Source organism: Haemaphysalis longicornis, unplaced genomic scaffold (genome assembly GCF_048455015.1).
Source record: "Haemaphysalis longicornis isolate Haplotype H1 unplaced genomic scaffold, Haemaphysalis longicornis Haplotype H1 scaffold_4, whole genome shotgun sequence".
In the NCBI taxonomy this organism is placed as follows: Eukaryota; Metazoa; Arthropoda; class Arachnida; order Ixodida; family Ixodidae; genus Haemaphysalis; species Haemaphysalis longicornis.
The window spans coordinates 28,062,916-28,090,667 of record NW_027526361.1 but is presented as its reverse complement, the minus strand read 5'-3'; the positions used below and the strand labels follow the sequence as shown (position 1 = coordinate 28,090,667).

The following is a 27,752-nucleotide window of genomic DNA, read 5'->3' as shown; positions in this document are numbered from 1 at the left end:
ACCGCCATGTCGGTAGCCACCGTGCTAGCGCATACGCTTTGCGCCAGCATCTCGAAGAAAAAAAACACCAGAGTACATCGTCTGCTGCGGTTCAGTCCGATTATCGGTAGTGGCGTCAACAGATGTAATATTAATCGCACTCACATTAAGTGGGGGCGCTCTACCTACCCTCGAGCACTTCGAATCCACCGAGGATGAAACCGCGGCTGCGAACGGAGCGTATAAGCAGTTTAAGTCCGGCGCTGTAGTACAGTGAAACCTCGATATATCGAACAGCGCGGTGCCCGCGAAATAGTTCGATATAACCAGAATTCGATATATATAATCACGTAGAAAACGGGTCATAAACTGGTACAAATCAATAAATGAACGAATTGTGCAGTAAATACTCACTTGGTGCTTCAAAGTATTTATTCTTTTGCCTTAAAGTACTGCCGCAGGGTAGCCTGGCGTGTTATACACGACTTCCTCAACGTATTCCAAACGTTCTACAAGCGACATGCCGGTGCCTTTTATAGCGCTGCAGTAGCAGTGCGGTAGGGCCACAGCCGCTGAAGCCTCGGTCGAAGTCAGGAGCGGGGCACTATCAGCGCTTGCGGGTACAACCTCAGCAGCGCCTTCGTTTGTGCGCTCAGTAGTAACCTCCGCTAGGATCTCCACATCCGTCAACTCCGCCGTCGTACCGGTGCTGTCGTCACCGCAAACTAAGTCATCAATGCACATGCTTCGTGGCTCAGCCCCAACAAAGCGGTCCAGCTGGCCCAGGTTTCTTCAAGCTCGCATTCTTCTTTTGCACCGTCCAATTCAGCTTCGGTGCAACCGATGCGCAGCAGTCGGGAACGCCCATCGCGCCACCGCTATCCTGGAGGGTACTGCGGGATAGCCCGCCGCCTGTCAACCGAGCGCGAGCGGTCTGGGCAGTCTGGGGTGGCGGAGTTCGATATACCCATTTCATGTCCGTCCCAGTTCGAAATAAAAAATTAAAAATGCATGTGATTTCCCGCGTGATATAGAAAGTGTTCGATATAGACAATAATTCGATATACCCGTGTTCGATATATCGAGGTTTGACTGTATTGCTGCCGCCGCGGATGTCGACGCAAGTGCACCCGCACCGCATCCACGACTTTATGTCTGGTAAGTGCCCTCTATACGTGATTGAGTACAAAAACCGAATAATTTCTTTGGAGAAATGGTTCGCGCGTACACGGATTTAACGCTGGCTTTCTCGTGCGCTAAATGTTTCGCACTCAGCAAAACAACTGACGTCTGACGTTAGAGCGCGGCGGCTGGGAATCAGCTGATCTGCGGCGGCTACTTCATACGCATTTGGTGATAGGTAGATCGTACTGTGTGACACTCAACAGCACTTGACGTCGAGGTAATACTCTGTGTTCACTGGGAAACAGTTTGGAAGTGATGGAGTTCCTGCTGTCAAACGGACCACTGCGCTCACGTTCAAATCTTTGTGCCACGACTGATTCGCACTCGCTCGTAGGTGTGCGCCGAGGCTGGGGTTGAATTGCAGTTAAGGTTGTCACACTCATGAGCGGAATCATGACTTTTCGGGTAACCAACGCTATCGCGGCACAACTGACTATCGAATCAGTCGCACCCGCTTTGCACGTAAGCACAAGGTCACGTCGCGGCCCGCGGCCTGCCTGGCCGCCATGAAGGCATGGAGGAGAATAGGAGTGAACTGATCTGGGGGCCGTGCGCACAACGTCGCCTTGGCAACAGACGCTTGGCCACAGATATGGCGGCGCACTCGCATGGTTGCCTGCATGCAGTCCACGCCATTGAATACCGGCTATATTGAACCCGTATATACCGAATTATTGCATATAACGAGCAGTACAAACATCTCCTTGGAAATTCTATGCAAAAAGTATAGCACTTTTGTACGCGTGTATCGAACTTTCGTTCGCCTCCACATTCCATATATCGAACGCCGCGCCGCAAGTCCCCTGCAAGTGCGCTTCTCCTGATAAAGTTTTTGAAGGCGATGATGATGACTTCTCGCACGTCGCGTCGATTGGCTGGCCTTGTGTACTTACCGAGAAACTCTAACCCTGGTATTTTGAGCCCTTCCTCCACTCGAGCCTCCACTGGAGTAGAAGTCTCTTGAAGGAGATTTGGTGGAATCCTCCCCTCTGCGGGCCTAAGCTTTCAAACCTTGCTCGATCTACTCGATGCGACAGCATGGGGATAGCCTCATGAAAACGAGAACCCAGGGTGTGATTGGATGCCAACGGGTAAAGGCCGACCTCCATGCAGCGAAGTTTCTCGGCGAACTTGGCGCGGCGGACGCCGTGTTTTGACGCGCCGCTCAGTTTTCGTCCACCCAACCTCCATGCAACGTGACACGGCGAACGCCGCCGACGGAAGACAGGACAGGAAGTACAACGAAGTACGAGGCTGTGATTGGCTGCGGCCTCAAAATGCGGTTTGCCGCTTCCGGTCGCGTTCGCCGCCGCGCGTTCGATAGCTCGCGTAGATCGCCGGCGAACAGCCGTATTTTCGACGCCGGTGGCAGAGCGGCCGCCGCCGGGCGACGTTCGCCGCCTTTTCGCCGAAATTTCGCTGCATGGAGGTCGGCCTTAAGAGGAAACCGACGAGGGGCGTTGTGACCCAGAGACGGCTGTGCTGGCATGGAGACCAGTTTGGCGGGGTGCGTGTTTGTTTTGTTTGCAGCGGCGTGCCTTTGGAGCCATGGTCGTGAAAGATGCGGGGGATTTGGAATTGGCGACAAAGGCGGGCATCATTATAACAGGTGGAGGCCCGTTAAAAGTAATGTTCAGTAGAAGAGGCATGTGAAATTCGAAATTCCTCGCAACACGTTTGAGCACGACGGACTGCAATGCTCTCATCAATTCGAAAGTTGAAAGCCCCACACAGCACCCTGGACCACATCGTCTTCCTAAGCGGTTATTGGATGCTGCGCAGAGACGTGTCGCGCCTTCTACAAAGCGTTCTTCAAGAGAGGGAAGTGGTGAACTCGTGGTTAAAGGACCCTAACATAGACTAATTAGGAGGAGCTTGGGCGGCGCAATGGCCGGCATATCCAGCCAGGTTAACCCCGCCTGATTCTACACCACCACCACCACCACGACACTGCGTAGCAGCTGACGTTTGGCGAAAGCAGCGCAGCCCGGCCGTTCTGGAGCGTCTCATGTGCGTGTTCCCGAAGCAGCATGGTTCAGCAAGGCGACTTCGTTGCGGATCTAGACGACAGGCGTTCGGACACAGAAGACGCCGTCTTTGAGTGCCTCAAGAGTGAATGAGAGAGCTGGCGGCATTCCCGTGCACCATTCCGGGTGCCATAACAGCACGCAAGTTCGTAAGTGTTGACGACGACGTGCAGGCTGTGGCGGATCGCAACGATGTGGTGATCGCGGCGGGTATCGCCGTCATCGAAGCGTACCTTATTGGCGACACAGACGACGTTCCCAATCGTCTACGACAGCTGACCTTGCGGCAGCATTCAGTGCGATTCGCGGTAGCGCAGTGAGTGGCGCCGGGCTTTCTCATTTGAAATGACGTTATAAGCTTGAAGACAGTTTCATGATGCAGAAGGCAAAGGAAGCGAATCCCATTGACTCTTGGTGCTAAATAAAATGCGATGGTTCGTGATGTGTTTCGTATCTTCCGTGCTTTGAGGAGCAATTCGAGAATCTACCGCTTGTCGCGACCTCGGGAACCTCTAAGAGATGTGCGGAGCTTTCAGATAAGCTTCAGATGGGCATATCTTATATTTCTAATTATCGATATATCGAACTATTTCGTGATCCCCTTGGAGTTTGATATATCCGGGATCGGCTGTATACCAACGTACAACTGCTTTGCTTGGATCCAGCTTTACATAACACTCAGTCATAACAAAAATATCGCTCCTTTCCATTGCCTTCTTCTGCGTGGCTGCCCCTCATGGCGGGTGAGATCGCGATCCCCAACCTTGTTCTGCTTCTTAATAAAGGGGCCATGGAACGCAATTTAACAGGGCAATTAAGTCCCACAGTCGTGTAATTACGTGCTCAAAGACATTCGAGACGAATATCGCCTTTTTGCGAACACCCGTAATTATACTGCGAAGTTTTCTACCATTTCTCTGCGCTTATTTTGAATGTTCGTCTCCATTAGAAGTTCGTTAACGTCCAAAGCACGTATTTCTACGGTTAACACCATTATGATGAACTTCTTGATGAACTTTCGTTAACACCAAGCATCGTCCTTGCTTCGTTTCTCTCTCGACGTCGGCACTTCCCGTTAATTAGTGCTGGCTGTAATACCTTTGCAAGCTGTCGTCTACTGCGCTCAGTTATTTCATCAGATACCTAGTTGCGAGGCATGCACAATTATCGTGGAAAGATATTGTTTAGGCTACTGGGGCCGCAGTTTCTTTTTATTGTTACGATTCTGCTCGTCGCTACCACTTCCACACGTCCTGCAAGTTGCGGAGTGCTCCCATGCTTTGTGGCAGAGCCTACCCCCACGGGCGCCTTCCGCGTGGGCGCCTCGCTGTCGGTGACTCAGGCTGTTGCAGCGACGGCCAGCGGTTCAAGCTGAAACTTGTCCCGGCGGGGCAGACGCCGAAGCCAAGATCTCCTCTCCTGTCTCTCTCAGACTCGGTGAGGGTGCTGCTGCCGGCCCCTCACGAACGCAGAAAGAGTGTGGTGTGTGTCTGTACTTTGTTTGGGCCGTGTGCAGAAACCACAGAACTAGAACAGAAACCACTAGAGCAAAAAATTCATTCTTTTTGGAGCAGCGAATCCATGTTGTCACTCTGCTCAAGTCCTGTACTGTAGCCTCGCCCAGAGCGGTATTGTTCCTGTCTTGCTTCGGCTCATCTCTCGGCATGCAGTAAACCAGTTAAGTTTTCCTTCGGCTTCTTGTCGGCGTCGCCAAGACAGCAACTTTTGCTTGCCGCTCGACCACCACGCTACCTCGCATGACGGAGGTGACAGAGCCCGGCTCGGGGATGCCTTTCCGTATACGTAACATCATGCAAGTAGCAACTGTGCACCTCCCGTGTTATAAGTTGTTATAAGAGAAGGGCTTCGTTGACACACACAGCAGATATCGCTCCCCTTACTGCCTGTGTACGCGTTAGATCACAGGCTGTATACCAGACCTCCTCGCACGCATGATCAGGTCTGTCGTCCTCCTAAGCCGGTGCTCAGACCCCAGCGTTGCGAACTACCTAGGAGAATAATCTGCATTAACGGAATACCGGCGGGAGGCGAATAATCCAGCTGTGCGATACCCTGCGGGCTCCACAGCGTGGAACCGTTTGACGCGAGGCGCAGTATCACAGTTCCGCGGTTCGGAGTTCCATCGTGATTTCACTCATAATTACTGCAGTCACGGCAGAAACAAGTGGCCGTGATAACGATGGCAATGGGGATGACGAGACGTACGTAGGGGTGAACAGATTTCTGCTTGGAACCAGGCATAGATCACGCCGTAAATACTCAAACGCCGGCGAAAGTCGAACTCGCATAGGTACGGCATTGCGGCTTTCAATAATGGCTACAGCGGCCGTGTATCAGTAGTGTGCTGTCCACTTAGCATGACTGATTTATTCCTGACTTTAATTAAAGTGAAGCTTTCTATGTCTGACGGATGGCGTACGTCGCGTCGAAAACTCGCTGTAGGAAAGCCAACTCTCTCTGACGATGATGATGCTGATCGTGGGTGAAGTGAAAGACAAAAACGCTTCCTGTGGTCGGAATCGTACGCGACCCCCGCGTTACGAAGGCGACGTCTATCCGACTGCGCAATTCCGAACACTGCCGAAGTACTTTGCATTCGGAGAGGAATGCATGAACATGCAGTTTGAAAAATCGTGCACCCCTCCGTTTAACGGCGACAGTGGTTGAACACGAAGCTTGCTTCGTGCGATATCAAATGGAGGAGATTCAAATTCAAAGCCGCTGAGATCAAAAGTATGTGAGTTAAAACCAAAGTTAAGAAGAAACCAGCGAATCGCTCACGAGAAAGCATCGCGTTCAACCGTCGTTGTCGTTATACTGAGGGGTGCATAATTTTTTGCTATTTATTCCGATTCTAATTGCAAAAGGACGCAGTGCCGTAATTCGGGTATACTATTAAAGAGAAGCTTTCCGTGTCTCACTGATGGAGTATGTCGCATCGAAAACGCGCTGCTGGAAAGCCAACTTTCTCGGACGATGACGATGATCGTGAAAGCACCTCGAGAAAAAAAAAAAAAACGCTTTCTTGGTAGTTATCGAACCTGAGTCCTCGCATTACGAAGCCGATGCCTGTCTAATTGCACCATTACGACATGGTCGAAGCAGTTCGAATTTGGAGAGAGGTGCGTGGACGTGCAAAACTGGGCAGAAAAATCGTGCACCCCTCCGTCTAACGACGGCAAAGGTTGGACGTGAGGTTTGCTTCGTGTTAAATCAAATGGTGAAGGGTCATAGTCAAAGCCACTGCGATCGAAAATCCAACTGTGTGCGAGTCAACGTCCAAAGGGTCTGCGAGTCAAAGCCCAAACTCAGACTACAACCAAGGAATCTCACACGAGAAAGCTTCGCGTTCAATCACCGTCGTGGTTAGACGGAGAGGTACACGATTTTTATCTTCACAACATGCGATGTTTACTCACGGAACGCTTCGACTCATACTATAGATTATAGAATATCAAATTATTCATCTCGTCATATTCAACGTTCTCATCGATTTCTTCCACAGAGAAATTTACCCTCAATGCCTACAGTGAATTTGTATTTGGCCGTGTTCGGTGAATTTTCTATAGGGATCTGTACAGTAGCCGGGACATACAGGATAATGCCGAACGAGACAGTAGTTCAGAGGAGATATACATCCCATCAGTAACGACCGAAGAAGTAAGGAAGGCTTTGAAAGAAATGAAAGGGGGCAAAGCACCTGGTGAGGATCAGATAACAGCAGACCTCTTGAAGGATGGCGGAGAAATTGTACTTGAAAAACTGGCAAACCTGTATACGCAATGCCTAATGACCGCAATGGTACCGGAATCTTGGAAGAACGCGAACATAATCCTAATCCATAAGAAAGGCGACACGAAGGACTTGAAAAATTACAGGCCGACCAGCTTACTATCAGTCGTCTACAAGGTATTTACGAAGGTAATCGCTAACCGAATCTCTGCAACCATAGATTTCAGTCAACCTAAAGAACAAGCAGGGTTCCGTAAAGGTTATTCAACAATGGACCATATTCACACGATCAATCAGGTGATAGAGAAGTGCGCTGAGTATACTGAACCCCTATATATAGCCTTCATAGATTATGAGAAAGCATTTGACTCGGTCGAAACCCTAGCAGTCATTCAGGCATTACGGAACCAGGGGGTAGATGATCATTATGTAAGAATACTAGAGGATATCTACAATGGCCGTCTACAGCTACAATCATCCTCCATAGGGAGAGCAGTAAAATACCTATAATGAAGGGTGTCAGACAAGGAGACGCAATCTCTCCAATGTTATTCACAGCATGCTTACAAGAAGTATTCAGAACGTTGGATTGGGAACAGGTGGGAGTAAGGGTTAATGAAGAATACCTCAGTAACCTCAGCTTTGCTGATGACGTTGCCTTGCTAAGTAACTCGGGGGACGAATTGCAAAGCATGCTTTCCGCACTGGGCGAACAGAGTAGAACCGTGTGCCTGAAAATTAATATGCAGAAAACTAAAGTAATGATCAATAACCTCGGGACAGCACCGCAGTTTGAGATAGGTGGCGAGGCAGTGGAAGTGGTAAGCGAATATATCTACTTAGGCCAAGTTGTGACCCCAGATCCCAACCATGAGGCAGAGATAATTAGAAGGATCAGAATGGGGTGGGGTGCATATGGCAGACATTCTCAGATAACGAATAGCAGCCTACCATCGTCGCTGAAAAAGAAAGTGTATGACAGCTGCATCTTACCGGTACTCACCTACGGGGCAGAAACTTGGAGGCTCACTAAGAGGGTTCAACTTAAATTGAGAACGACTCAGCGGGCAATGGAACGGAAAATGATAGGTGTAACATTAAGGGACAAGAAGAGAGCGGAGTGGGTCAGGGAGCAAACTGGTGTTAAAGACATATTAGTAGAAATTAAGAAGAAGAAATGGACGTGGGCAGGGCATGTAATGCGAAGGCAAGATAACCGCTGGTCATTAAGGGTAACAGACTGGATCCCTAGAGAAGGCAAGCGTTGCAGGGGGCGGCAGAAAGTTAGATGGGCAGATAAGATCAAGAAGTTTGCGGGGATAAATTGGTCACAGTTGGCACAGAACCGAGGTAATTGGAGAATAATGGGAGAGGCCTTTGCCCTGCAGTGGGCGTAGATAGGCTGGGGATGATGGTGAACTACAAAGACGCTTCACAAAAATAGTTGTATTGTTTGAAGTTTGGGTGCCTTCTGACTCGTCTATTTTTAAAAATACTATGCTATATTTCGTTTTATTAATGACTGTGACTTAAACCGCTGCTATAAGAGAGGAAACGCCTACTGGGGCGATATGAGCGCTCTCCATATTCAAAAGTTTGAATGTTCGCGCTTAACTTCTCATCCGAAGGCTGCTCCTACCAACGTTTTTAGAACCTACGGCTGCCACCAGAATCTCTCTCTCTCTCTCTCTCTCTCTCTCTCTCTCTCTCTCTCTCTCTCTCTCTCTCTCTCTCTCTCCTGGGACGCAAACTGCGAAGGAAGCTCACTGAAAAGCCAAGGTAGTGGCGCCACCTGTCGCTTCAGCACGGGACCCCTGCCATGGCTTGCGTGGCAGGCGCCATCTATAGGGCATGAAAGCACTTCCGGGCGGCGCGCGTTTGGTGAAAGGCTCCCATGGGGGAGCTTTTGCCGCGCCGCTCAAATACGAAGTTGTTCCTCATTTTCGCGCTTGGATTAAAGGGGGACTTGTACCTCTGTTCAGGGGAGACACTTCTCAGCTTTTCAACAGCACACCACTGCGACGCCGGCGCAAGCGGTTTTGTTGGTTTTTGTATAAATTAAATGTCACCGTCCCAGCCAAAAAAATTGCCATAAAAACGTGGCAGTAATACATTTTTCCAGACATTCGGAACCGTATACTTTAAAGTAGTTTTTGCTATTCGATTCGATTCGCAGAGCAGTTTCAGCGCTCCAAATATTGGAAACTTCAGAAAAACCAAAATTTACGAATGCTGCAATAAAAGTTGGCTCTGCCGCACGACTTGCAGAAGTTGTTGCTCCACCGCATGGCATATTATTGTAAAGTGGCTTTTTTGCACAATTACGAAGCTGCAAAGGAGCCCAACAAATGTATACCATGCTTGAAACAAGTGTATGCTAACTCTGGCTTATGCTAGCTGAAGTGAAACACTACTCAAATTTATTAACCGAAAATACATTTGCTGTCAGTATTGCAGCATGTGTGAGGAATGACAAATTATTACTTGTTGGCAATGCTTGCAGTATGATGCTAGTCACACCAGACACTAACAAGCCCAGCTTATTTTCAATGACTAGGGAGGGGCTGCAGCCAGTCAAATACAATTTATGTATTCGCAGCATGTTGCGGAACCCGCATTATTCATGGCAGTGTAAGCCGAATTTTCGTTCCACTGCTTTGCCGTCACGTCCCAATCTTTTCAGTTCAATTTTAAGACTATTTATTACCAAGCACTAGGACAAGAACACTCAGATCTTGGCTGCTTAGGCTCTCTCTTTTTCCTTTTAGGGGCTCGGGATGTCGGCGTCTCATGCCATCGTCGTAACCATCGTATCATGTAATCACGATGATAAAACACTAAGACACTCGTTTACGCCTTGCGCTAGAAGGTAACACGTACTAAAAAACACCGGGACGCTCGTTTACGCCTTGCGCTGGAACGCTTCGTAACACGCACTAAGAAAACACCTGGACACTCGTTGACACCTCGCGCTAGAACGCTTCGTGCTCTAAAGGCATGACACTTTTACATCAAAGCCGTCATACCAACAACGGTTTTATCTCTGTTGGCAAAAATGTTAAGGCGCCAAGGATACACTGGTATGCTTCATGCTTCGCCCCTCCCCAGGTTTAACGTTAGTGGAGATAGCGCGGGATTTTTCTTCCATGTTTTAGACGCTCTATACACAATAAAGCAAGTGTATTTGAATTTGAAAATACTTGATTCAGTCCACAGTCATTTTATACTGGTCCTCTCAGATTCTTAGTCCTAAATTTGGTATTCGCACATCCGTAGCCAATATACATCGTTCAACAACAGCTGCGTCGTTTTCAAATTTTTTTTTGGAATGCTGCATGAATGCACCTTCACGCACATAATGGCTACGAATTAACTGGTATGGCTACGAATTAACCAAGTCCTTGCCTACAAAATTTTTTTCAATGGTGATCAACCCCCAAAAATAAAAATAAAGGTAAGTAATAGTCATTGTAAACAAAACGAAGAAAATGACAATGTTAGAATGATTTCTAATTTCTCGCCATGAAATATGTCGAAAACTGAATACTATTCAGTGCACGACTTTGAACACCTACGCGAAGACATAAAAGAGGAAGCAACAACAAGTCTGACATTTGATTTTAATTTTCTGTCCCATTTTCACTGAACTACAGTTGCAAGCAGTCAATCTCGAAGGAGGTATATTTACATGGGGAATCTGACAAATCTTGTCAGTTTGTTTTGCTTTGTCAATGGGCCTCCCCACCTCGGCGTATAGAACTTAACAACTGCGACAGATTTTACTGATCCCTCTCGGTTTTCTTTTTAAACAATCCCCTGATCTAGTGTTGTTCCATAATTATTGCTGAAGATACCTGTCCAGAAACAACTATTGTGTAAAAAGAAAACGCGACTACATTGAGTCATTGTTACAAGCACATACCCTAACTTTTGTATAGTTGTGCCACGTTTGTTTGATGTGGCCTACTTCATCGCGTCTTGTAAATGCAGTATATTAGCGGTTGACTGAATCTCCATTTCTCAGTAAAATGTATTCGGAGAGAACGCCGCTATCTCCATAGTTCCGCCAGTGGTAGAAAATTGTTCGCGGACATTTTTTTTTAGACTCTGTGAAAAAGGAGGGGCCCTAAAGCGTGATACTGTGATCTTCTTCATCGAGAATTTAGTTGACGCGAGTTATCCCACATTAAAGGAGCGGACATTATCTTCTATCATGTGCCGTTAGTAACTGCGCGAAAGTTACGGTGGGATAACTGAGAACGGTGACTGGCCTGATCGTGCAACAACTTCTGGTTTAAAACCCGCGGCAGTGGCTCGGTAGCTGATGCGTTGTGCTGCTGAGCCAAAGCACGTGGCCTCGATCCCGGCCGCTGTGAGTGCTTTTCAGATGGCAGAGGTTTGAAACCTGGCACATCTTCAACGATTCGCTCTTTCCAATAGACCAAACGAAAAACTTGTGATAGAGATACGGGAACTTTATCAGCAGGGTCACATTAACGATTTTCTGAAACAACCGTGACGTGGTCTTTCAATGGCTCCATAGCCACTTAGTACCCATTGGGACTGTCCTCGCCAACCCCCTTGCTCTGTATTCGTATGATGGAGCCCAAAGAGCAACGACACCCGCTCCCAGTCCCTGGTCGTGCCCCTCAAGAGCAATTCGTGCATCTTACAACGGGCTAGCTCTAGCGGCGTGTTTCTTGGCGGACACGGTGAGCGTGAATCTCGACGATCTCGATTCCTCACACCAACTCGGGCAATGCCGTTGTGCGCGTAGCCGTCGTGCATTAACTCAGGTGAGCAAGCTTGTAACGGAAGTAAAGGAAGCCGGTCGTGCTGCATAGCTTGGCTTTTCTGCATAGCTTGGGAGTTATGTAAAAAAAAAAAAGTTTGCGTATCTCCTAGCTTCGCTGCAAATGTCGACAGACAGACAGACAGACAGACAGTCTCGCTTTGGGACAAGTTTATACCCAAAGAGAGAAATGTCTTCGTAAAGGCTTCAGGAGGTAACCCAAGCATATTCTGTCTGCTTGTCGCAGTGATGTGTGGAGTTTTCCTTTTTTCGAAATCGTTTTGAGCACCAGATATGGAGCAGCATACGTGACCCGGCTGATGAGGAGGGCGTGAACGATGCGGCAGAGGTCAATTTCTTGCATGGAAAATTTTGGGTGGGAGGCGCGTTGGATGAGATGCACGAGTTGAGTCAGCGTTCGTTCAAAGGGTGGGATGGTGTCGAAGCCCTAGCCATTTTTTTGGAGTCGTGAGGCCCAGAATGCGATGGTAAAGGACCTTTGGTACGGGTTAGTCCTAGCAGTCAGTGTCGAATCTGGGACGCTTTTCTTCAGAGGCTTGGCTGAGCTGAGGGTAAGTATGATGAACTTTTCCAGGGAACAGGCGAAACCTCTAGCACAAAGGTGCCGTATAGCCTCTTCCATGGTGCTTTGCATGGTATCATATTGTTTCCCCATAGAACCAGTAGGGATCGAGAGGTCGAAGTCGCCAACATGTAGTGCGTGCCTGAGAGTGAGGATGCTTCAACAGAAGCCGAGGAAGGTCTTTTCTGGCGGTGTTAAATAGGAGAGGAAAGGTTCACAGGTCCTTAGGGGTGTCCTTCGAGATGGTATTAATTGTGTCGGCGCGAAGGTGCCCGATATAGAAAGTCGCTGCACGATTGGTAAGGTACGCAGTGATGGAAGCTCATGTCCGCTGCCCGCCGTTGATGGAGGCTACACCTGGCAGGATGGCTCCTTTTACGTCGAAGCAAGGGTGGAGCGCATGTGGCTGCTGGCAAGCCTGTGGGTGATTTCTTATTTCAATTGAAAAAAAAAACAACAACAACAACAACCTGAGTAGAAAGTATGCGGCCGGAGACTGTACATGGGGTTTGGATAGTGTCCGCTGTGTTCAGTGTATGGTGATAATCTGTTTTGGTACCACGCGTTCTAGAAATGGGCTCCCACAGGCGTTATAAAGATTGGGTGTTATAAGGATTAGCGAGGGCGAGTGGTTCACCATTTTCCGGAACAAGGGTGACGTAGGCGTTCCTCCACGGTGGGGGCAACGTGCCAGCTAACACATGATCGTTAACAGAACTGGGTGGATTCTGTAACGCGCTTGGCATTTCTTGTGAGAATGCGTAACGTCGTGGCAATCTCGACTAGCGTGAAGGGCACACCCAAGTTAGGGTAAGGGGCGCACAGAAGGCGCTGGTTTTATAACTGTTTTGGCCGAATTGTTGCGGGTGACTCGAACAACGAGAAATAAAGTAAACGCCAAATTTGTATGAGCTGGGCTGAATTCCGTTAGTGTTCGGAAATGTTGAGCAGTAAGCTGCTTGGGTCACTATAAAAGCTGGTATACCACCAATGTGCACTTCTGTTGACGGCACGTGGGGCAGAACGTCGGGGTCTCGTTAAGCGCCTTGAAAGAAAACAGGCTTGCGTGATGACCTATGGAGAGAAGAATGATATGGAGGGTTGCACTCGGGATAAGAAAACAGCGTCGTGAATTAAAAAAAAATCTCAGGTGGGCGAAATCGTAGTGTAAATTAAGCTAAGTAGGCATGGTTAGACAGGTCGTGTGATGCGGATGACGGACAACAGGAAAACCGTACATTTAACGGGATGAATACAAAGGGGAGGGAATGAAAGGGGGATGACAACGGGGCGGCCCAAGGGATGAGATAAGGAAATTCGTGGGGAAAGAATAGAATATGGCGATAGGACTGGTTGGGACTCTGTGGGACAGGCATTCGTTCTGCAGTGAACGCAAATATGCTATCGATGATGAGGAGTATTCCAGGCTATACTCAAAGCGGGGTAAAGGTTATGACGACGACACCTTGGTTGTGATTGCTCTCTTATCATCTACTATGCTGGGCTTGAGCTTCGCAGAGAGGCCGCGAGGTGATCTCGGAAATGACGTCGTAACTGCAGTGTATATTAAATCGAGCATCCCAGCAATGACCTTGAGGCTTTCGGGCACGAGCAGGGGATGCCCTGTAGCCTCCGGGGGAGCACTCCTCTCCACGAGCGCCCCAGTCCGCGGCGGAAAGAAGCAGCAGCTCTGCGTCGATTAGCGCCGTGCATGCGCCGTGATACCGGTCACGTGACCGCGAAGCGTGGCGGCGAAAGAAAAGAGAAAAAGGCGGGGATGACGGCATTCGTGGCGATCCGCGACCCTCCGGAGGTTAATAACGGGCCGGAGGAGAGCGTGCCATTGTACGGCCGGAAGGCCAGCCACCCCGTGGTGCGGCGACCCCGCCGCCCGGCAGAGGGAGAGGGTGAAGCGGCGTGGCAGCCGGCAACACCAGGAGGGCCATCCGGCCGCCGGACGCTGCCGCCGACAACACCGACCAGCGTGCGCACAGGTGAGCCGCTCCTCTTCCCTGCGACGACTTGGTGTTCTCTGTGAAGCACGCGCTTTGCACCTCCCGCCTCTGCTCTGCCACTGGTCTGGACTATTCACTGGCACTGGTGTCGACCTTGCCTTGTCTCTGGCCGGGGCCCAGGCGGGGTTTGGTGCTCATTCCTTTTATGGAACGATCTGGGTGAGTACTCTGACGGTGTGTATAAACGCCCGTTGCACATCTCCGGGGTACACTGGTGCAACGTGGACCGTGTCTTCAGCATACGACACACCGCTGGGCAAGCTTTTCTCTCGTAATTCGGTGCTACATTGCAAGTGTTAACGACGTGCCGGTCGCTTGTTGCGCTATAGTTAAAATTACGCGCACACGTACAAAAAAGCACGCACGCACAGAAGCATACCCATAAAAAACTCGCTCAAATATATCGCGGTACCAACTGGCGCCATCGCCCTTCGCACTTGGCTTGTGTTTCCTCGAGGAGCAGCTTCTCTCGAACGGGCTCACAGAGAAAAATGCCGGAGGCGCCGGGAGGAACTGTGACAGAACAACATCTGTAACTACCTGAAGCTTAAATCGCTTTAGGTGTTGCATTTCCACTATCGTAGGAGGGGGGGGGGGGGATTCAGGCAGTCCGAGGGATACGGTGCACCCTAGAACCGATGGCATCATGTACGGGGAAGTGACACGCTTCTGCGCTGTCATTAGCGCTATGACTGCCAAGTCTATTTGATGTTGTCAAACAGCTAAATGTGCCAAGAGGGCTGCCTTCCGATTCAAAGCACGCGCCCCGATGCTCCATCTTCCTCCAAACGAACAAATATTGAGGTACGCGCGCTGTGTTCCATCTGAAGATTACTATTGTAAAATTGTCAGTGCCATTCGTCATTATAGTGTTTCGAATCATGAACAGCTGGAATGGTTTCGTGACGGACTGTGAGGCTTAGTTTCAAGCCATGATATGGGTTGTGACTCTCGCGACTGTCCCTCATGGTAAAAAAAAACAAAAAAATCAGGGAAGCGTTTTTTTTTTTTACAAAACCAGAGCTTTTTACTGCAACAAACTCCGGATTTTTGTTCTCCGAGTAGGTGACAGAAAAACGGAACGCAGCGAGTCGACTTCACTTAGCCAGAAGCCGAGACCTATGCCTGGTAAACTTAGTGGGAAATGATTACAAGATCAAGCGAGTATGGGAGTGTGAATGATCAGATGCGCGATGCAATTACTGGCAGGCACATTTTGGTTTGTTATTTTTGTTTCGAAATAGTATGTAATGCTTTGCGAAAATTGTTGATTAATTGATTGATTGTAGGGTTTAACTCACCGACGCAACGCGGGCGATGAGGCGCGCCGTAGTGGAGGGCTCCGGATTAATTTTGACCACCTGGGGATCTTTAACGTGCGCGAAAATCTCATACACACGGGTGTTCTTGCTTTTCGCCCCATGTGAAAAGCGGCCGCCGCGCCGGAAACTAACGCGCGTCCTCGTGCTCAGCAGCACAACGCCTTAGTTACTGAGCCTCCGCGGCGGGTTGCAAAAATTTTTGAAGAAAGCGGAGGCCGCCCGTGTACATGAAAAGCTTGTGGGCGTAAATGGCCCATGAAGTCTCCAGAGTACTCTTGTGGGGCTTCACTGTATGGCTATTGTGCACTACCTTGCGCTCCGGAAGCCTCACGTGCACGGCCAGACTCGACTCTCCTCCCGAGAGAGAGGGGAGTCGAATCCGGCCGTGTCACGTGTTGTCGCTATGCTCGGGGTGAAGGACGGTCAACGAACAAAACACTTAAAATGGTGGCATGCGGTATGTCGGAACTGTAATGCGTCCAACCAAGGACAGGGGACACAAGAAGTTTCAAACACGGTGCTAACAGATCCGGCGCTTTGTTAATGTGAACTACTATCGCGCGCCTACTTTCGCTTTTACTCGTACTCATGCCTGCCTGCTTGCAGCCTTCTTTTTTTCACTTGAACAGATGGTAATAAATGTGCTCCTAACAAACTAGCATTACAAGCATTTTACATTGCTGTACGTACCCAGTACCACTATTCGCTGCCAACTACTTGCCCCACCGTCGCTGTCGGACAACGCGTCGCTCAAACCGTTACCATTGTATTCTGTTCCTACATTTTTGTTGTCAGTGCCAAAAAATGCCTAAATCGATCGTTCGAATTTGTGATCAAGTCTTCTGTATTTTGGCGACCCCTTTGAAAGCATACATTACACTAGGCTCGCGGTAATTCAAACTCAGATAATTCAAACTTTCGGTTCATTCAAGTAAATTTCCTTTTTTTGGTTGGCCCGCCATGTATTTATGTATTTTAAATCCGCTTAATCCAAACTGTTGCCCCATTGCGTAAATTCGGTAAATTCGTACTTTTTTGCTTGTCCTTGCCTGAAAGTAGCTGCTGGATTTGCCATTCTAGCTGCACGTTTGCATCGTCACATTACAAACAGTCACAAATAAAGCCGATTAATTTCATAGATGTGTCAAAGTGAACTCGCGCGCGAAAACCGGGTATGGATTGAAACAGAACGGGAAAGAAAACAAAATGGAAGGCCGAGACCTGTGCGAAAATGACACGTGTGACCCTCCGTCAACTCGGCAGGCGCTGAAACACGTGACCTGTTTTTCGAGTTGTGGTTAGCTCTTCAGTGTTGTGTGTGAATGTTGTAATTCTAAATAGATGTGAATATTTCATTACAACACAAGCGGGTGGGCTGCCTAGAGTCCTATTTATGAGAACCTCTGATAATTCAAACTTCCGATAATTCAAGCAAAATCGTGGGGTACTTCGAGTTTAAATTATCGTAAGTCTACTGTATTTGTTTACCTGTGCAGAGAGTGTAGCACTTGGTTTGCTGCGCTGTGAGGTGCGAAGTGTGTGGGCGTGTGTGCGCGTGCATGCGTGTATGCGAATCAAGTGAGCGCGTGAATCCCGAGAAGTCGCGCGGGAGCAGTGACAGGTAGATCAAAATGCAAAGCGCTCTACTGAACAGAAAATGCACCGGGAGTGCAGGCATGCGTGGTTTCTTCTTGGCCGTGCGGGAATCACAAAGCGCGGTGTTGTTGCTGCGCAGGTGGCATGCGGCGTGGACGACAGAAGAGCCAAGTGTCGGTAGCGGTGCTCGCCCTCGTCGCCTTTATCTTGGAACAGGTACGCTGTGTCTCTCTGCCGCCAAAAGTGGACTATTGTACTCCACATTTCTTGTTCGGTTGGTCCGCCTGTATGATGCCAGTTCTTCTACACGCAAGTCGAGAAATTCAGTGTTTCCTCCTTGTTGATGGCGGGTCTAAAGCTATGGCACAGGGTGGGCCAATTGTTGGTGCCACGTAACTCAAGAATAATATTGAACCAAGTGCACAATAACGGTCACAACTCATCAACCAGTTCATGAACAGGATCTGCGCAACGGCGGTGTAGTATTTCAACTCACAAGATTTTTTGTGGTGTACAACACCTACGCCTACACTATTGAACACACGAGCACTGCAGGATTCTGTAGTGTGTTCATGGAAGAACGGAAGGGACGGTGAGGGGGTGTAGCCGCATAACCCCCCCCCCCCCTTTCAACCTTGACTTTAAGTACTGCGAACTACGAAGAAAAGGAAGTTTATTTAAAGTTCTGGAATCAATGCAAAAGTTAGAGGTGGTCTATATATATTTAAAAACGAATTAAAAAAAGGCTAGCTTCATCTATCAATACTTCATCTATTCAGTTTAGTCTGCATTCCAGTTACTTAGCGATAAGGTGACATGAAAAATGGATAGAAGTAAAAAAAACCAATCACATTTAGCATCGTTTTACCGATTCATCGACGTTCTCAAAATCCCGAATTTGGAGAAATGTGTCTGCACATGAGCGCGTGAACATGCTGTTTTGTTGTTTTCGCGGTTCCCACTGGGGCTTATTGGACGCGGTGTGGCAAGATTCATGAAATATATGCAATCGGGTTTCCTGTTTTGGCAATTCACAGCAAGAACGAGGAATGTGATTAGGCATGAGTTAAAAATCTCCCACATGCCACGAGAAGCCATCGCAAGGATGCGCCTTTCTTTGCTAATAAGTCGACATGTGCAAAAGTCGTCGAATAAGGACGAATGGGGAAAACTGCGCGTTGAAATGAAGTTATGCCTCTTGGTGTCTAGTAACGGTGCGCAGTATTTCTCGAAAAAATGTCTTTTAGAAGTATATATAAGAATCTTACAGACGAAAATTTTTATATCACGTAAGAAGTATATGGGCGAAAACTTTTCTCTTTTGTAAAGCTATTACTAATAGTATGTAACGCCTCTGTTGACTGCCGGGTACGGCCCGACGAGCCTTTCATCGTTTGGGCTATTACTATTACCATAAATAGATTTGAGGTCAACTATCGGGAAGAATACAAAAACAAACAAATGAGTGCGGTGTGGCTATGCAGATACACTTCGCCGCTTTTAAAAGACAAACCCCAGCGATTATAAAGACGAGGAATGCTAGCTCCGTTAAAGCCTGAAAGCGAGGAATGTATAATAAAATATATGCAAATGCAAACGCCTATCATAATAACAAAACTGTACAGAAGAGGAAGTAGTAGAGGCCGATGCCGTAGCGGAAGTGGGCAGTACTACTACGCATGATTGCCCCACGGGGCCACGAACGAAGGAGCACAGCTGCTAACACCCTCTTAGTCGAGTTCTATGCACGTGCCACCCTTACCTATAATATTTCTCAGCTGTTTATTTATTTATTTAAAAATACCTTACAGGCCCCTATCGCAGGGCTTTGTGTAAGCGGGGTAACAAAGGGTGAGTGTCGCGACAGAATTATAAGATAACATCAAATTTCGAATGAAAAAAAAAAAAACGGAACAAATAACAGGGCGATATGTCAGCAAAGAGCAAAAAAAGATAACGCGCAAAGAAGGTCATTTGAAGTTGCACATGGGAACATGGCAGGTGGGAAGAATACAGATATGCGCAATACCACTCAGTAGAAAACGCCTTGTACACACACAGCGAAATTTATCTATAGCAGAGAGCACAAAGCAAGTTATTCAAGTTTTGAAAACTCAGGATTGTGAAAGGCGATAAAAAAAAAAAAAACAATTTTATCTCGCACGTATAAGGACATTGTACAGCACAAAAATGCAGGCGTTGTGGTTGTCACCAAGCACAACGAGAAAGTGAGAAAATGGCCGTTTAACGTCGTGCCAATGTGCTACAATTTTTACGTTACGCGACACTATAAGCTATGGTGACAAACATGAGCTTCCACTAGACATTGCGATTCATGGCCAGATTTATTTCACGAGTGCATCAGGTGAGGTAGGTCGAAAAACCGGCAGCAATTATATTGTGTTTAGAAAGATTTTCAGAGCTCCTTCAAAACATGTGTGCGCCCATGTGGACTGGAAAAATAAAATTTTGGAACTGGGGTGGTCAGCCACCACAAGTCCGGTGCGAAAGATTTTTATTCCTGTTTCGTTAAAGGAGCAGGAGCAAACCTGAAGTGATGTGTGGTGGACATCAGAATTTAGTATATCAACCGGAATTTATTATATCAATCCTTTACAAATACCCTTTTTATTCCAGCCTGCGCATAGGATGATGACTTTTTGTGCGCTTTGAAGTTTTCGATAATGGCCTCGCCGTGTGTAGGTTGTTACGCGGTGACACAAGAAACCCAACTGGTTACCGATCTCATGCGAGGATAACAAATGGTATATCCATTGCTTAGGGGTTATGAGTGCTTTCATAAATGTTTATTTACGGGCTGATTTTTATCAGCGAAGCGGTTAGTGTGCAGGCATGGGTTTAGCGCGCCGAGCTAGACCTAGACTATGAGGCACGTAGTGAAGGGCTAGCGGTTAATTTTGATCACCCAGGGGTCCTTAATGTGGGCCAGATTGTCGACACACGTGCTTTTCGCATCTCGCCTCCGTCTGGAAAGCGGCCACCGGGGTTAGCAGCCCAACCCCTTAGCTTTCGCGACCATCGTCGTCGCCAAGGCAGAAATTGTTAAGCAAAAGATAATCCGCCTCTCGTTCCCTCACGAGTGAGGAGTAGGGGACACGGAATCGTCCCTCCAGAGGGGAAGAGTTGTACAGTTGTACAGTTCTCGTCTCGAGAGGAGGAGGAGGAACAATGACCTTAATAAGCTAAAAGGTGACCGACATTATGAATTCAATGGTGAACTGTTCCGATTCTGCGACGAATTGGGGATCAGCTTCGATTCACAATTATTCATCAGAGGTCAATGTGCGCCATTTTTAATAAAACGTCATGTATACTGGCCGCAGCAAAATTTTGGCACGATGCGTCGTCATGGTCACCGCGATCTTATCATTGCCGACCGAGTGGTGGGTCGGCCTTTCGGAAGGAGCAAAGAAGTGATTTCGCTCAGGGATCGAGAGAGAGCGGTGGATGTGTGAACAGTAGAATGACACGTTGTTGTCCCTTTTGAGGAAAAGGATCATTCTTTCCTCGCAGAAGGACACAATGAGCACACAGCCGCCACTTGTCACCTTGATCGATATTTCCCCCACACCCCCAAAGGAGTAGGTAATCCTCGATGTTTTTAACTCTACCGCTACGCAGGTGGAGTCGTTGGCCTCGTCCAATGAAGTCCATTCACAGGCAAGAGACCGCACTCCGAGTGGTGAGTACCCAAATGTTACTTCTGCTGCGCTAAGTAATTATGCCTCACAGTGACATTCTATTTCAGCACTACTGTAAACGAAACCGCGATTTCAAAAAAAAAAAAAAAAAAAAAAGGTCTATTCATTCAGCTTAGCCGATTACGTAACGGGGAGCAGCCAATGGCGCAGCCGGTTTTGCCGTTTGACCCTAACCTCGTTTAACCTTAGCTAGAGGAGATGCTGCACCCGTGTGCGACCGCTGCTCACCCTCCTCCCCGTGTGAACGCTCCAGTGGGCGTGGAAGCGGCGGCGTGCACGCGTGATCGGCTGTCGGCCACGCTGCGACTGCCGCCGGGCTTTCACGGCCTGGTGTACGCCAGGGGGTACCCACTTCGCTGCCGCCAGCCGAGCATGGGCCGGGACCGCGTCCGCATCAGCCTGCCCCTGGGAGAGTGCGGCACGCGCCTCGTAGAACTTCAGGTGAGCTGCTGCCGGCCGTAGTATAGTCCAGTTGTCATCTCGCCGTATACCCCTTTCTGAGAAGGCGGGTGTTATCGTCGGTGACCAATCCGGATTTTAAAGTGAACGCTCTCTCACTCCGGGTACAAACCCAGAAAACGCCTCGTAGAATCAGTCTGACCTTCAAGTTCAGCCAAGGTCGAGCCAGCGCCTAGTGCGGTTGCGCAGTGATATCGTCTGATATATTCGGGTACAAGTTAAGAACGACAACGGAAGTTGACGCTGTGGCTCATCACTGCAGCCGGATGTTACTTCGCGCGGGGCAAGTAGCGCGTTACTGGGAATATTTTGAACATGGCATGGGCCGTTTCGGCGATTTTTTGGACTTGATATGCCTATAAACTACTGCAGCGGTGACAAACAAACTACGTGAGAAAAGGCAGACGATATCACGCATTCAAAGCGATCTCCTTTCGATACGCGCGCGCCCGTTGACATCCGGGTTCGTCGATTAGGCGGAGTGATACCGTACATTAGCTTTTGCCGTTCTTAACTTGTTCCCGAGTATAGCAGCTCGTTAGTCCCAAGAGAAGGGGTGCCGAGAGCAGGATAGGGGGGGAGGGGGCGAATAGTAAGGGCTCGTGCCATCAGAAAATCATACAAGGAGGCGCTGTCTGCATTCAAGTTTACTGCGTGTTCGCGCCTACAGCGTCGACTGCGCCGAGCACCGTCTGTGTTGTGTTTCGCAGTGTTTTGTCTATCGTGGTGAAAGTGATATTGCAGGACAAATTTGGTTTAACCGCGCTCAACTGCGGCAAGTTTTCTAATATTGGCCGGGACGTGTCGATGGGGCTCTCCAGAACGAGATCATGCTGGGTTACACTTTCTAAGATTTTAGCCTAGGCAGGAAGAAAAACATAACGGGGAAGGCAACGATGTTAACCACGAGCTGCGTTTGGATGGCGAACTAGACATGAGAAAAGGAGCGAAGAAGAAGAAGAAGAAGCACTTGAAATAAGCAATGAAGGAAAAGGGAAAGGAAAGACAGAACGCGCAAAAGAGAAAGAGGGTAATTAAGGAACCATAATTTCACTCCGTGGCAATTTCTTTACGATCGTTCACACAACGTTGAGGACTATAGACAGGTAAGTAGGGCTTTCATAGTCTCTTGAGTGTCCGAGAAGCACGGTGGGATGTTCAAGCAAAACACTTGGAAGGTCGCGTTTGTGCGTATGTGTGCGTGTGTGTGTGTGAGTCTGTGCGGGATCATTGACGCGAGGAAGAAAAAAACTCCAAACACATAAGCACTTGTAAGTTGTGAATGCGGAAGCATCAATGACCAATTAAACGCCAAGAGTTCGAGTAAGCATGTTTACGTCACAATCAGCGACAATTGGGAAACCGGCCATAAGCCTGGGACGGAAGCTGTCACTCCCCTTTGCCATGTCCACTGAGTGGGTATGTGCGGTTTTTGTAGGGTGTTTTGTTGATGTCGCGGTCAAATTGGAATAAGTGAATCAGGGGTGAGCTTCGCACGACAGCTGCAGCCACCGTAATCAGCGAACCTCCCTTGAGTGAGGATACTGCAATGGCGGGTATGTGACGTCGAAGCCAAATCCGAATTGGCGAAATGGCCGTCAGCTTCTTGCGGCAGCTGTAATCATCAGTAGCCAATCCTCAGGAGTAGTACGTTGTTATGCCTCAATTCAGGCTTCACGTGCGGTTACCTCAGAGCGTTAGGCCACGGCAAGCAACGTCGAACTGGCTGTATATAGAGCTGCGTGCACTGGTTGTCGACGTTTTCTAAGTCGAAGGCCACAACGCATTGACTCTGTCCGCCTTTATTCGGTGGGGAGCCGAAGATATCTAATTGCCCGCAGCTTGCCATGTCCATACTTATTGGGCAGCATCAGACGTGTCGACTGCGCGACCGATCAATACAGACAAATGTACACATTGCACAAAGAGCCCTTCAGTTCTGCCAGAACTGAAGGGATGTTTGTGCAAATGTGTAAATTACTAAAGGTAATTACCTATGAGCTGCTCGCGTTACTGAAGATAGATATTTCAAAAGCGTTTGATCGTGTTTCTCACCCAATGTTGTTTTCTTTATTGGAACGGGCCAACATTGGTTTGGTCGTTTTCAAGGAAGCGCTTATCTGTTATAGTAACTGCTCTATTCGCCTAATTGTTAACAGTCAGCTTTCGAAGCCCGTGCCTATACATTCGTCAGTAAAGCAGGGTTGCCTGCTATAGCCTTTACTTTTCGCACTCTATTTAGAGCCTTTATGTCGCAGTGTGCTCCAATGCAGTAGCATTCAGGGTTTTCATATGCTCGGAACCGAACTCAAACTACTAGTGTTGTGTATGCTGATGGCTTGGCCTTTTTCTGCTCTGATAAGCCGGGTATTGATAAAGTTTTCTATGTGACAAACGGATTCGGGTTAGTTTCTGGTGCTAAAGTCAACCTTTTGAAGAGCTCCGGACTTTGGTGTGGTTCATGAGCAACAACACCAACCGAGTATGCCGGGATGCAATCGTCCTCTGTACCACCTAAACGTCACAGCGTTCCGCTGGACTCTTACCGACACAGCGCCCGCTTTTAGAGGGAGTGCGCTGAGACCCTTCGTAGGCATTCGCAGGCTTTCGTGCCGTATAACCTGTATATATTTGAAAGGTCCCAGGCATGTAACATGTTCTTGGCATCAAAATTGGTCTCTGTAATGAAAATTCCTCATTGGGCTCAGAATCACACACAGCGGTTCCATCGGGTTTTCTCAACCTTTTGTGGTCGTCTACCATGGAGCGAATGAGGCGGGAGAACATTTTTAGACCAGTCTGCGCTGGCGGGGTGGGCTTAACCCATCTCTTTGTGCGGCGAACAGTTGCACAGTTCTTTTTTCGGGACTCAGACCACCATCTTATTTACGCTTTTTTTTTGCAAGTTAACCTCGCCGATGTTTTGCTTAATCTTGGTTTTTTCATCACCATTCCCGCCCATACCTTGTTTGTAGTGGTTTATCTGTAAAGTGTACACTTAAATACGGTTTTTTTAGTTCGTTTATCACCAGATTGTATGTTCAGTGCGTCTCGTGTTAAACTCTACAAGGACCTAATTTCTATGCTTTCCTCAGCACCACTGTATGGAACTGGTTATTCTAACTGGCCTAAAGCATATGTGCTCTTACGTGTCCGTAAAGTGTCGCTTTCTCCTTCCACAAAAACATTCTTTTTCAAACTGCATACCGAAACTGCCTGTTAAGACGTGGCTGCACAATCGGAACGGAAACCGGAACTGTCGCATGTGCGATGCACCGGAAACGATTGATCACTGCTTCATAAATCGTAAGGATGTCATACTCTTTTGGGATGTCCTCCAAAGAACTCTTAAGAAAGACTTTTAATTGACTACACATAGTGCAAGGTATCTTCTTTCACCCACAGTCAGTGATGTGCCATATGAATGTTTTTTTTTCTTTCTAATCGCTCTGCATAGTTTACAGAAAACGCGAATGCTGGATAGACGCACTAAGCCTATGGTTTCTTCGAGAACACACATTTGCCAAATGATCATTAACCTTAAAGATGTCTGCGACCAGAATGATTCTTCTCGTCTTGACTGGTATGCCCCGCTTATAAGTTCACTGTTGCACTCCGTTTTAGACCAAATTGTTCATTGCGTTTTTAATGTTTTATTCAACTGATGCAAATATTCAATTGATGCATAGTTGCAAATATGTGTCGTAAATATCGTTCCCTACATTGAATAATAGCGAAATAAATACCACATAAAAAAAAGATCCGTGGAGAGGTGTCGAGCATACGTGCTTGACTCGCACTCGATTCCCATTCTATGCCAAATTTTCCTAATATAATTTTCTACTAAATTACCTTTCCCTTAATTGCCTTAGCGCCTTCGGCTATTTTAGGAGACGTTTCTTTGCTACAGATGCCGATGCCCGATGGCGGCTCTTTTTCTCCACGGGCCATAATGCTCTCTCATTAGGATAAAGTTGGTCGAAGGACGTTTTGTCTCTCGTGGGAGGCCACACGTCTCCGATTTCATTTCTTGGCACAAATTCCTTTCACGGGCAGTAATGGGGCCCTGGAACTCCCGAAAAAAAAAACAGTTCAGACTAATTAATTGCTCCAATGGGCACGCTGAAAAGACAGTGAGATTACTCAAAAATGCACAGGAACAAAAATTATCTTTTGCAATAGGCAGGTGAGACGGCGATAAAATGAGGTAAGAAGGTGGTCGCATTGAAAGGTGTCAGCGAGCGGACGTCTTTGGAGTGAAAACTCAATTACGCTACATCTTTCAAGGTTATTCATCGCGTCGCAAGTGACCTCAGCCGCCGGCGCGAGAGCTGGGCCTTCCTTTCTTTACGCTTCGCTCACTCGGAGCCTCGCCACTGCCGTACCATGCGACTCGGTGAGGATGAAACTGCTGCTTAGACTGCGCTTGGTCCCCTAGTCTCGCCATGAAGGCGCACCGGATGGACTTTCTGTGCTTGCTATTCAGCGCTGGGCAAAGGATGAAGCCAATGGTTCAGTAGATATAGCTAGACGGCAGACTGTGAAATGTCAAGCAAAAAAAAAAAAAAAAAACTCACGAAACGCTGCGTGCATTGGCTTTGCTTTAGCTTCTAATAACTGGACTTAGTAGTGCTAAGCCTGAGCAATTTTTTCCTGCGTTGCAGGACGGCCATCTGGTGTACGAGGCCGAGCTGTACGTGCAGTTGGACCAGCACGTGCAGCAGGCCGGGGACCAGGCACTCCGCGTGCGGTGCTCGCGCGACGCGCTGCTCGTGTCCGGTCGCTTGGGCCGAGGGCCGGAAACCAAGCCGCAGTCCTCGGCTGGCGGATCTGCGGACGTGGAGGGTTGGATGGACATCTTGCGGGGAAGTATGCCCCTCGTGAAGCCTCTCTCCGGACACGTCAACGTGGGCGACCCCATGACCATGCTCATCAAGATACGCCACAAAGGTATACGCGTGTAGGGACGCCCAACGCGGTCACTGAACCGCACGCATCGTGCTACATGCACGTAGATGCATAGCTATGCTGCGACAGCCTTGCCACCTCCGGAGGTGCTATAAAGCTTTACCCGCAGCCTTAACTGTTGTCCTGCATAATATGTCAGTTAATTAAGCAGCACACAGCACAAAGACACAGAGATAAGTTTACTAAGGGAACATCACGAGGTGTTCACGAGTGATATATGATGTTTGATATAGGCAAGTAGTGTTTATAGTGGATAGATTCTCGTACCGATGACTAATGCTACGTTAAATTTTCAGCCGGCCTGGACAGCAGGGTGACCGAGTGCTTTGCCCATGACGGCTCCAAGCAGATGGAACAGGAGCTGACGGATAAACATGGGTGAGCAAGCCTTCAAGACATGTCTAACGTGTACCACTGCCATACTAGGAAGCCACTGATACGGCAGAAGTACTAGTACACAGTGACGGAACTTTTAATTTTAATTTAATGATTATTAATCAATTATTAATAATAATACTCGGCCAATTTTCGGGCTATTACAGGAGTAAACGGTTAGAATACACTTTGCTTACACGAAGAAAAAAGAAAGTACACTTTCGTGAAATGCAACATGGAGGCAACTGTAACATGCGATACAAACACAGGTGATGACATTGTTGACTTTTGGGCACGTCATTTAGCGCGTGCGTGTGTGCGTTTCTCCACAGAACGCTAAATACGTTCTTGTTGTTGACCCTCTTTCATTTTTGTTGGCTCACTTTACAATGTTATCGGTTGCCTCACGATACCTTTAAGTATTGCGAGGCATAAACAGTGTGTGCACAAAAAAGAAAAAAAAAAGACAATCCATATACCTGGAAAGTCGCAGAAATGTATTTTGGCGTAACCCACTGATACTCTACACTTCGTCCTTAGTAATACAGTAGCCGACTGATTTTTCGGACCTGGAGGGGAACGAAAAAACGAAAAATAGTCCGAATAAAAGAGCAGCCCGGAAAATCCGCGAGTCATCACTCATATGAGTCAACTGGTGGTTCCTGGGGAAAGTCCGGAATATCCAGCAAGCCCGATTTTTTGGAGTCCGAAAAAAAACGGTGTGCTTCTTTAAATGTCATGTCCATTTAGAACTGCTAAAGTTGTGTGGAGTACCCCAACATGGTGTTCACGACTCTTCGCATCTCGTTTCCCCTATAAAAATGCAGTCGCTGGGGAGGCACACCGCATGCATCATACATAACAGCGCGTAAGCCTGGCGTCACGATATATTTTATATAAAGGTTATAAGATTAATCGGCTGTGTGCCTTACACTTGACTCTGATGACATCTGTGGCGATAAATCACGGTATCAAT

The 27,752-nt window shown here is 48.1% G+C and overlaps 1 protein-coding gene across 2 annotated transcripts in view; it reads left to right on the top strand.

Annotated features, from left to right (window-relative positions):
- LOC144178402 (uncharacterized) overlaps positions 1-27,752 on the top strand; it is a 190,383-nt gene that overhangs the window by 149,075 nt on the left and 13,556 nt on the right. Inside the window, exons 1-6 of one of the 2 annotated variants that reach the window (XM_077706226.1) lie at positions 12,644-14,313; positions 17,392-17,468; positions 20,895-20,955; positions 21,228-21,415; positions 26,098-26,383; positions 26,698-26,779. In XM_077706226.1, coding sequence (XP_077562352.1) covers positions 13,938-14,313; positions 17,392-17,468; positions 20,895-20,955; positions 21,228-21,415; positions 26,098-26,383; positions 26,698-26,779 — 1,070 coding nt within the window. In that variant the 5' untranslated portion in view covers positions 12,644-13,937. Of the gene's footprint in view, positions 1-12,643; positions 14,314-17,391; positions 17,469-20,894; positions 20,956-21,227; positions 21,416-26,097; positions 26,384-26,697; positions 26,780-27,752 lie in introns of those variants that run through there. The other variant, XM_077706228.1, reaches the window with a different exon arrangement.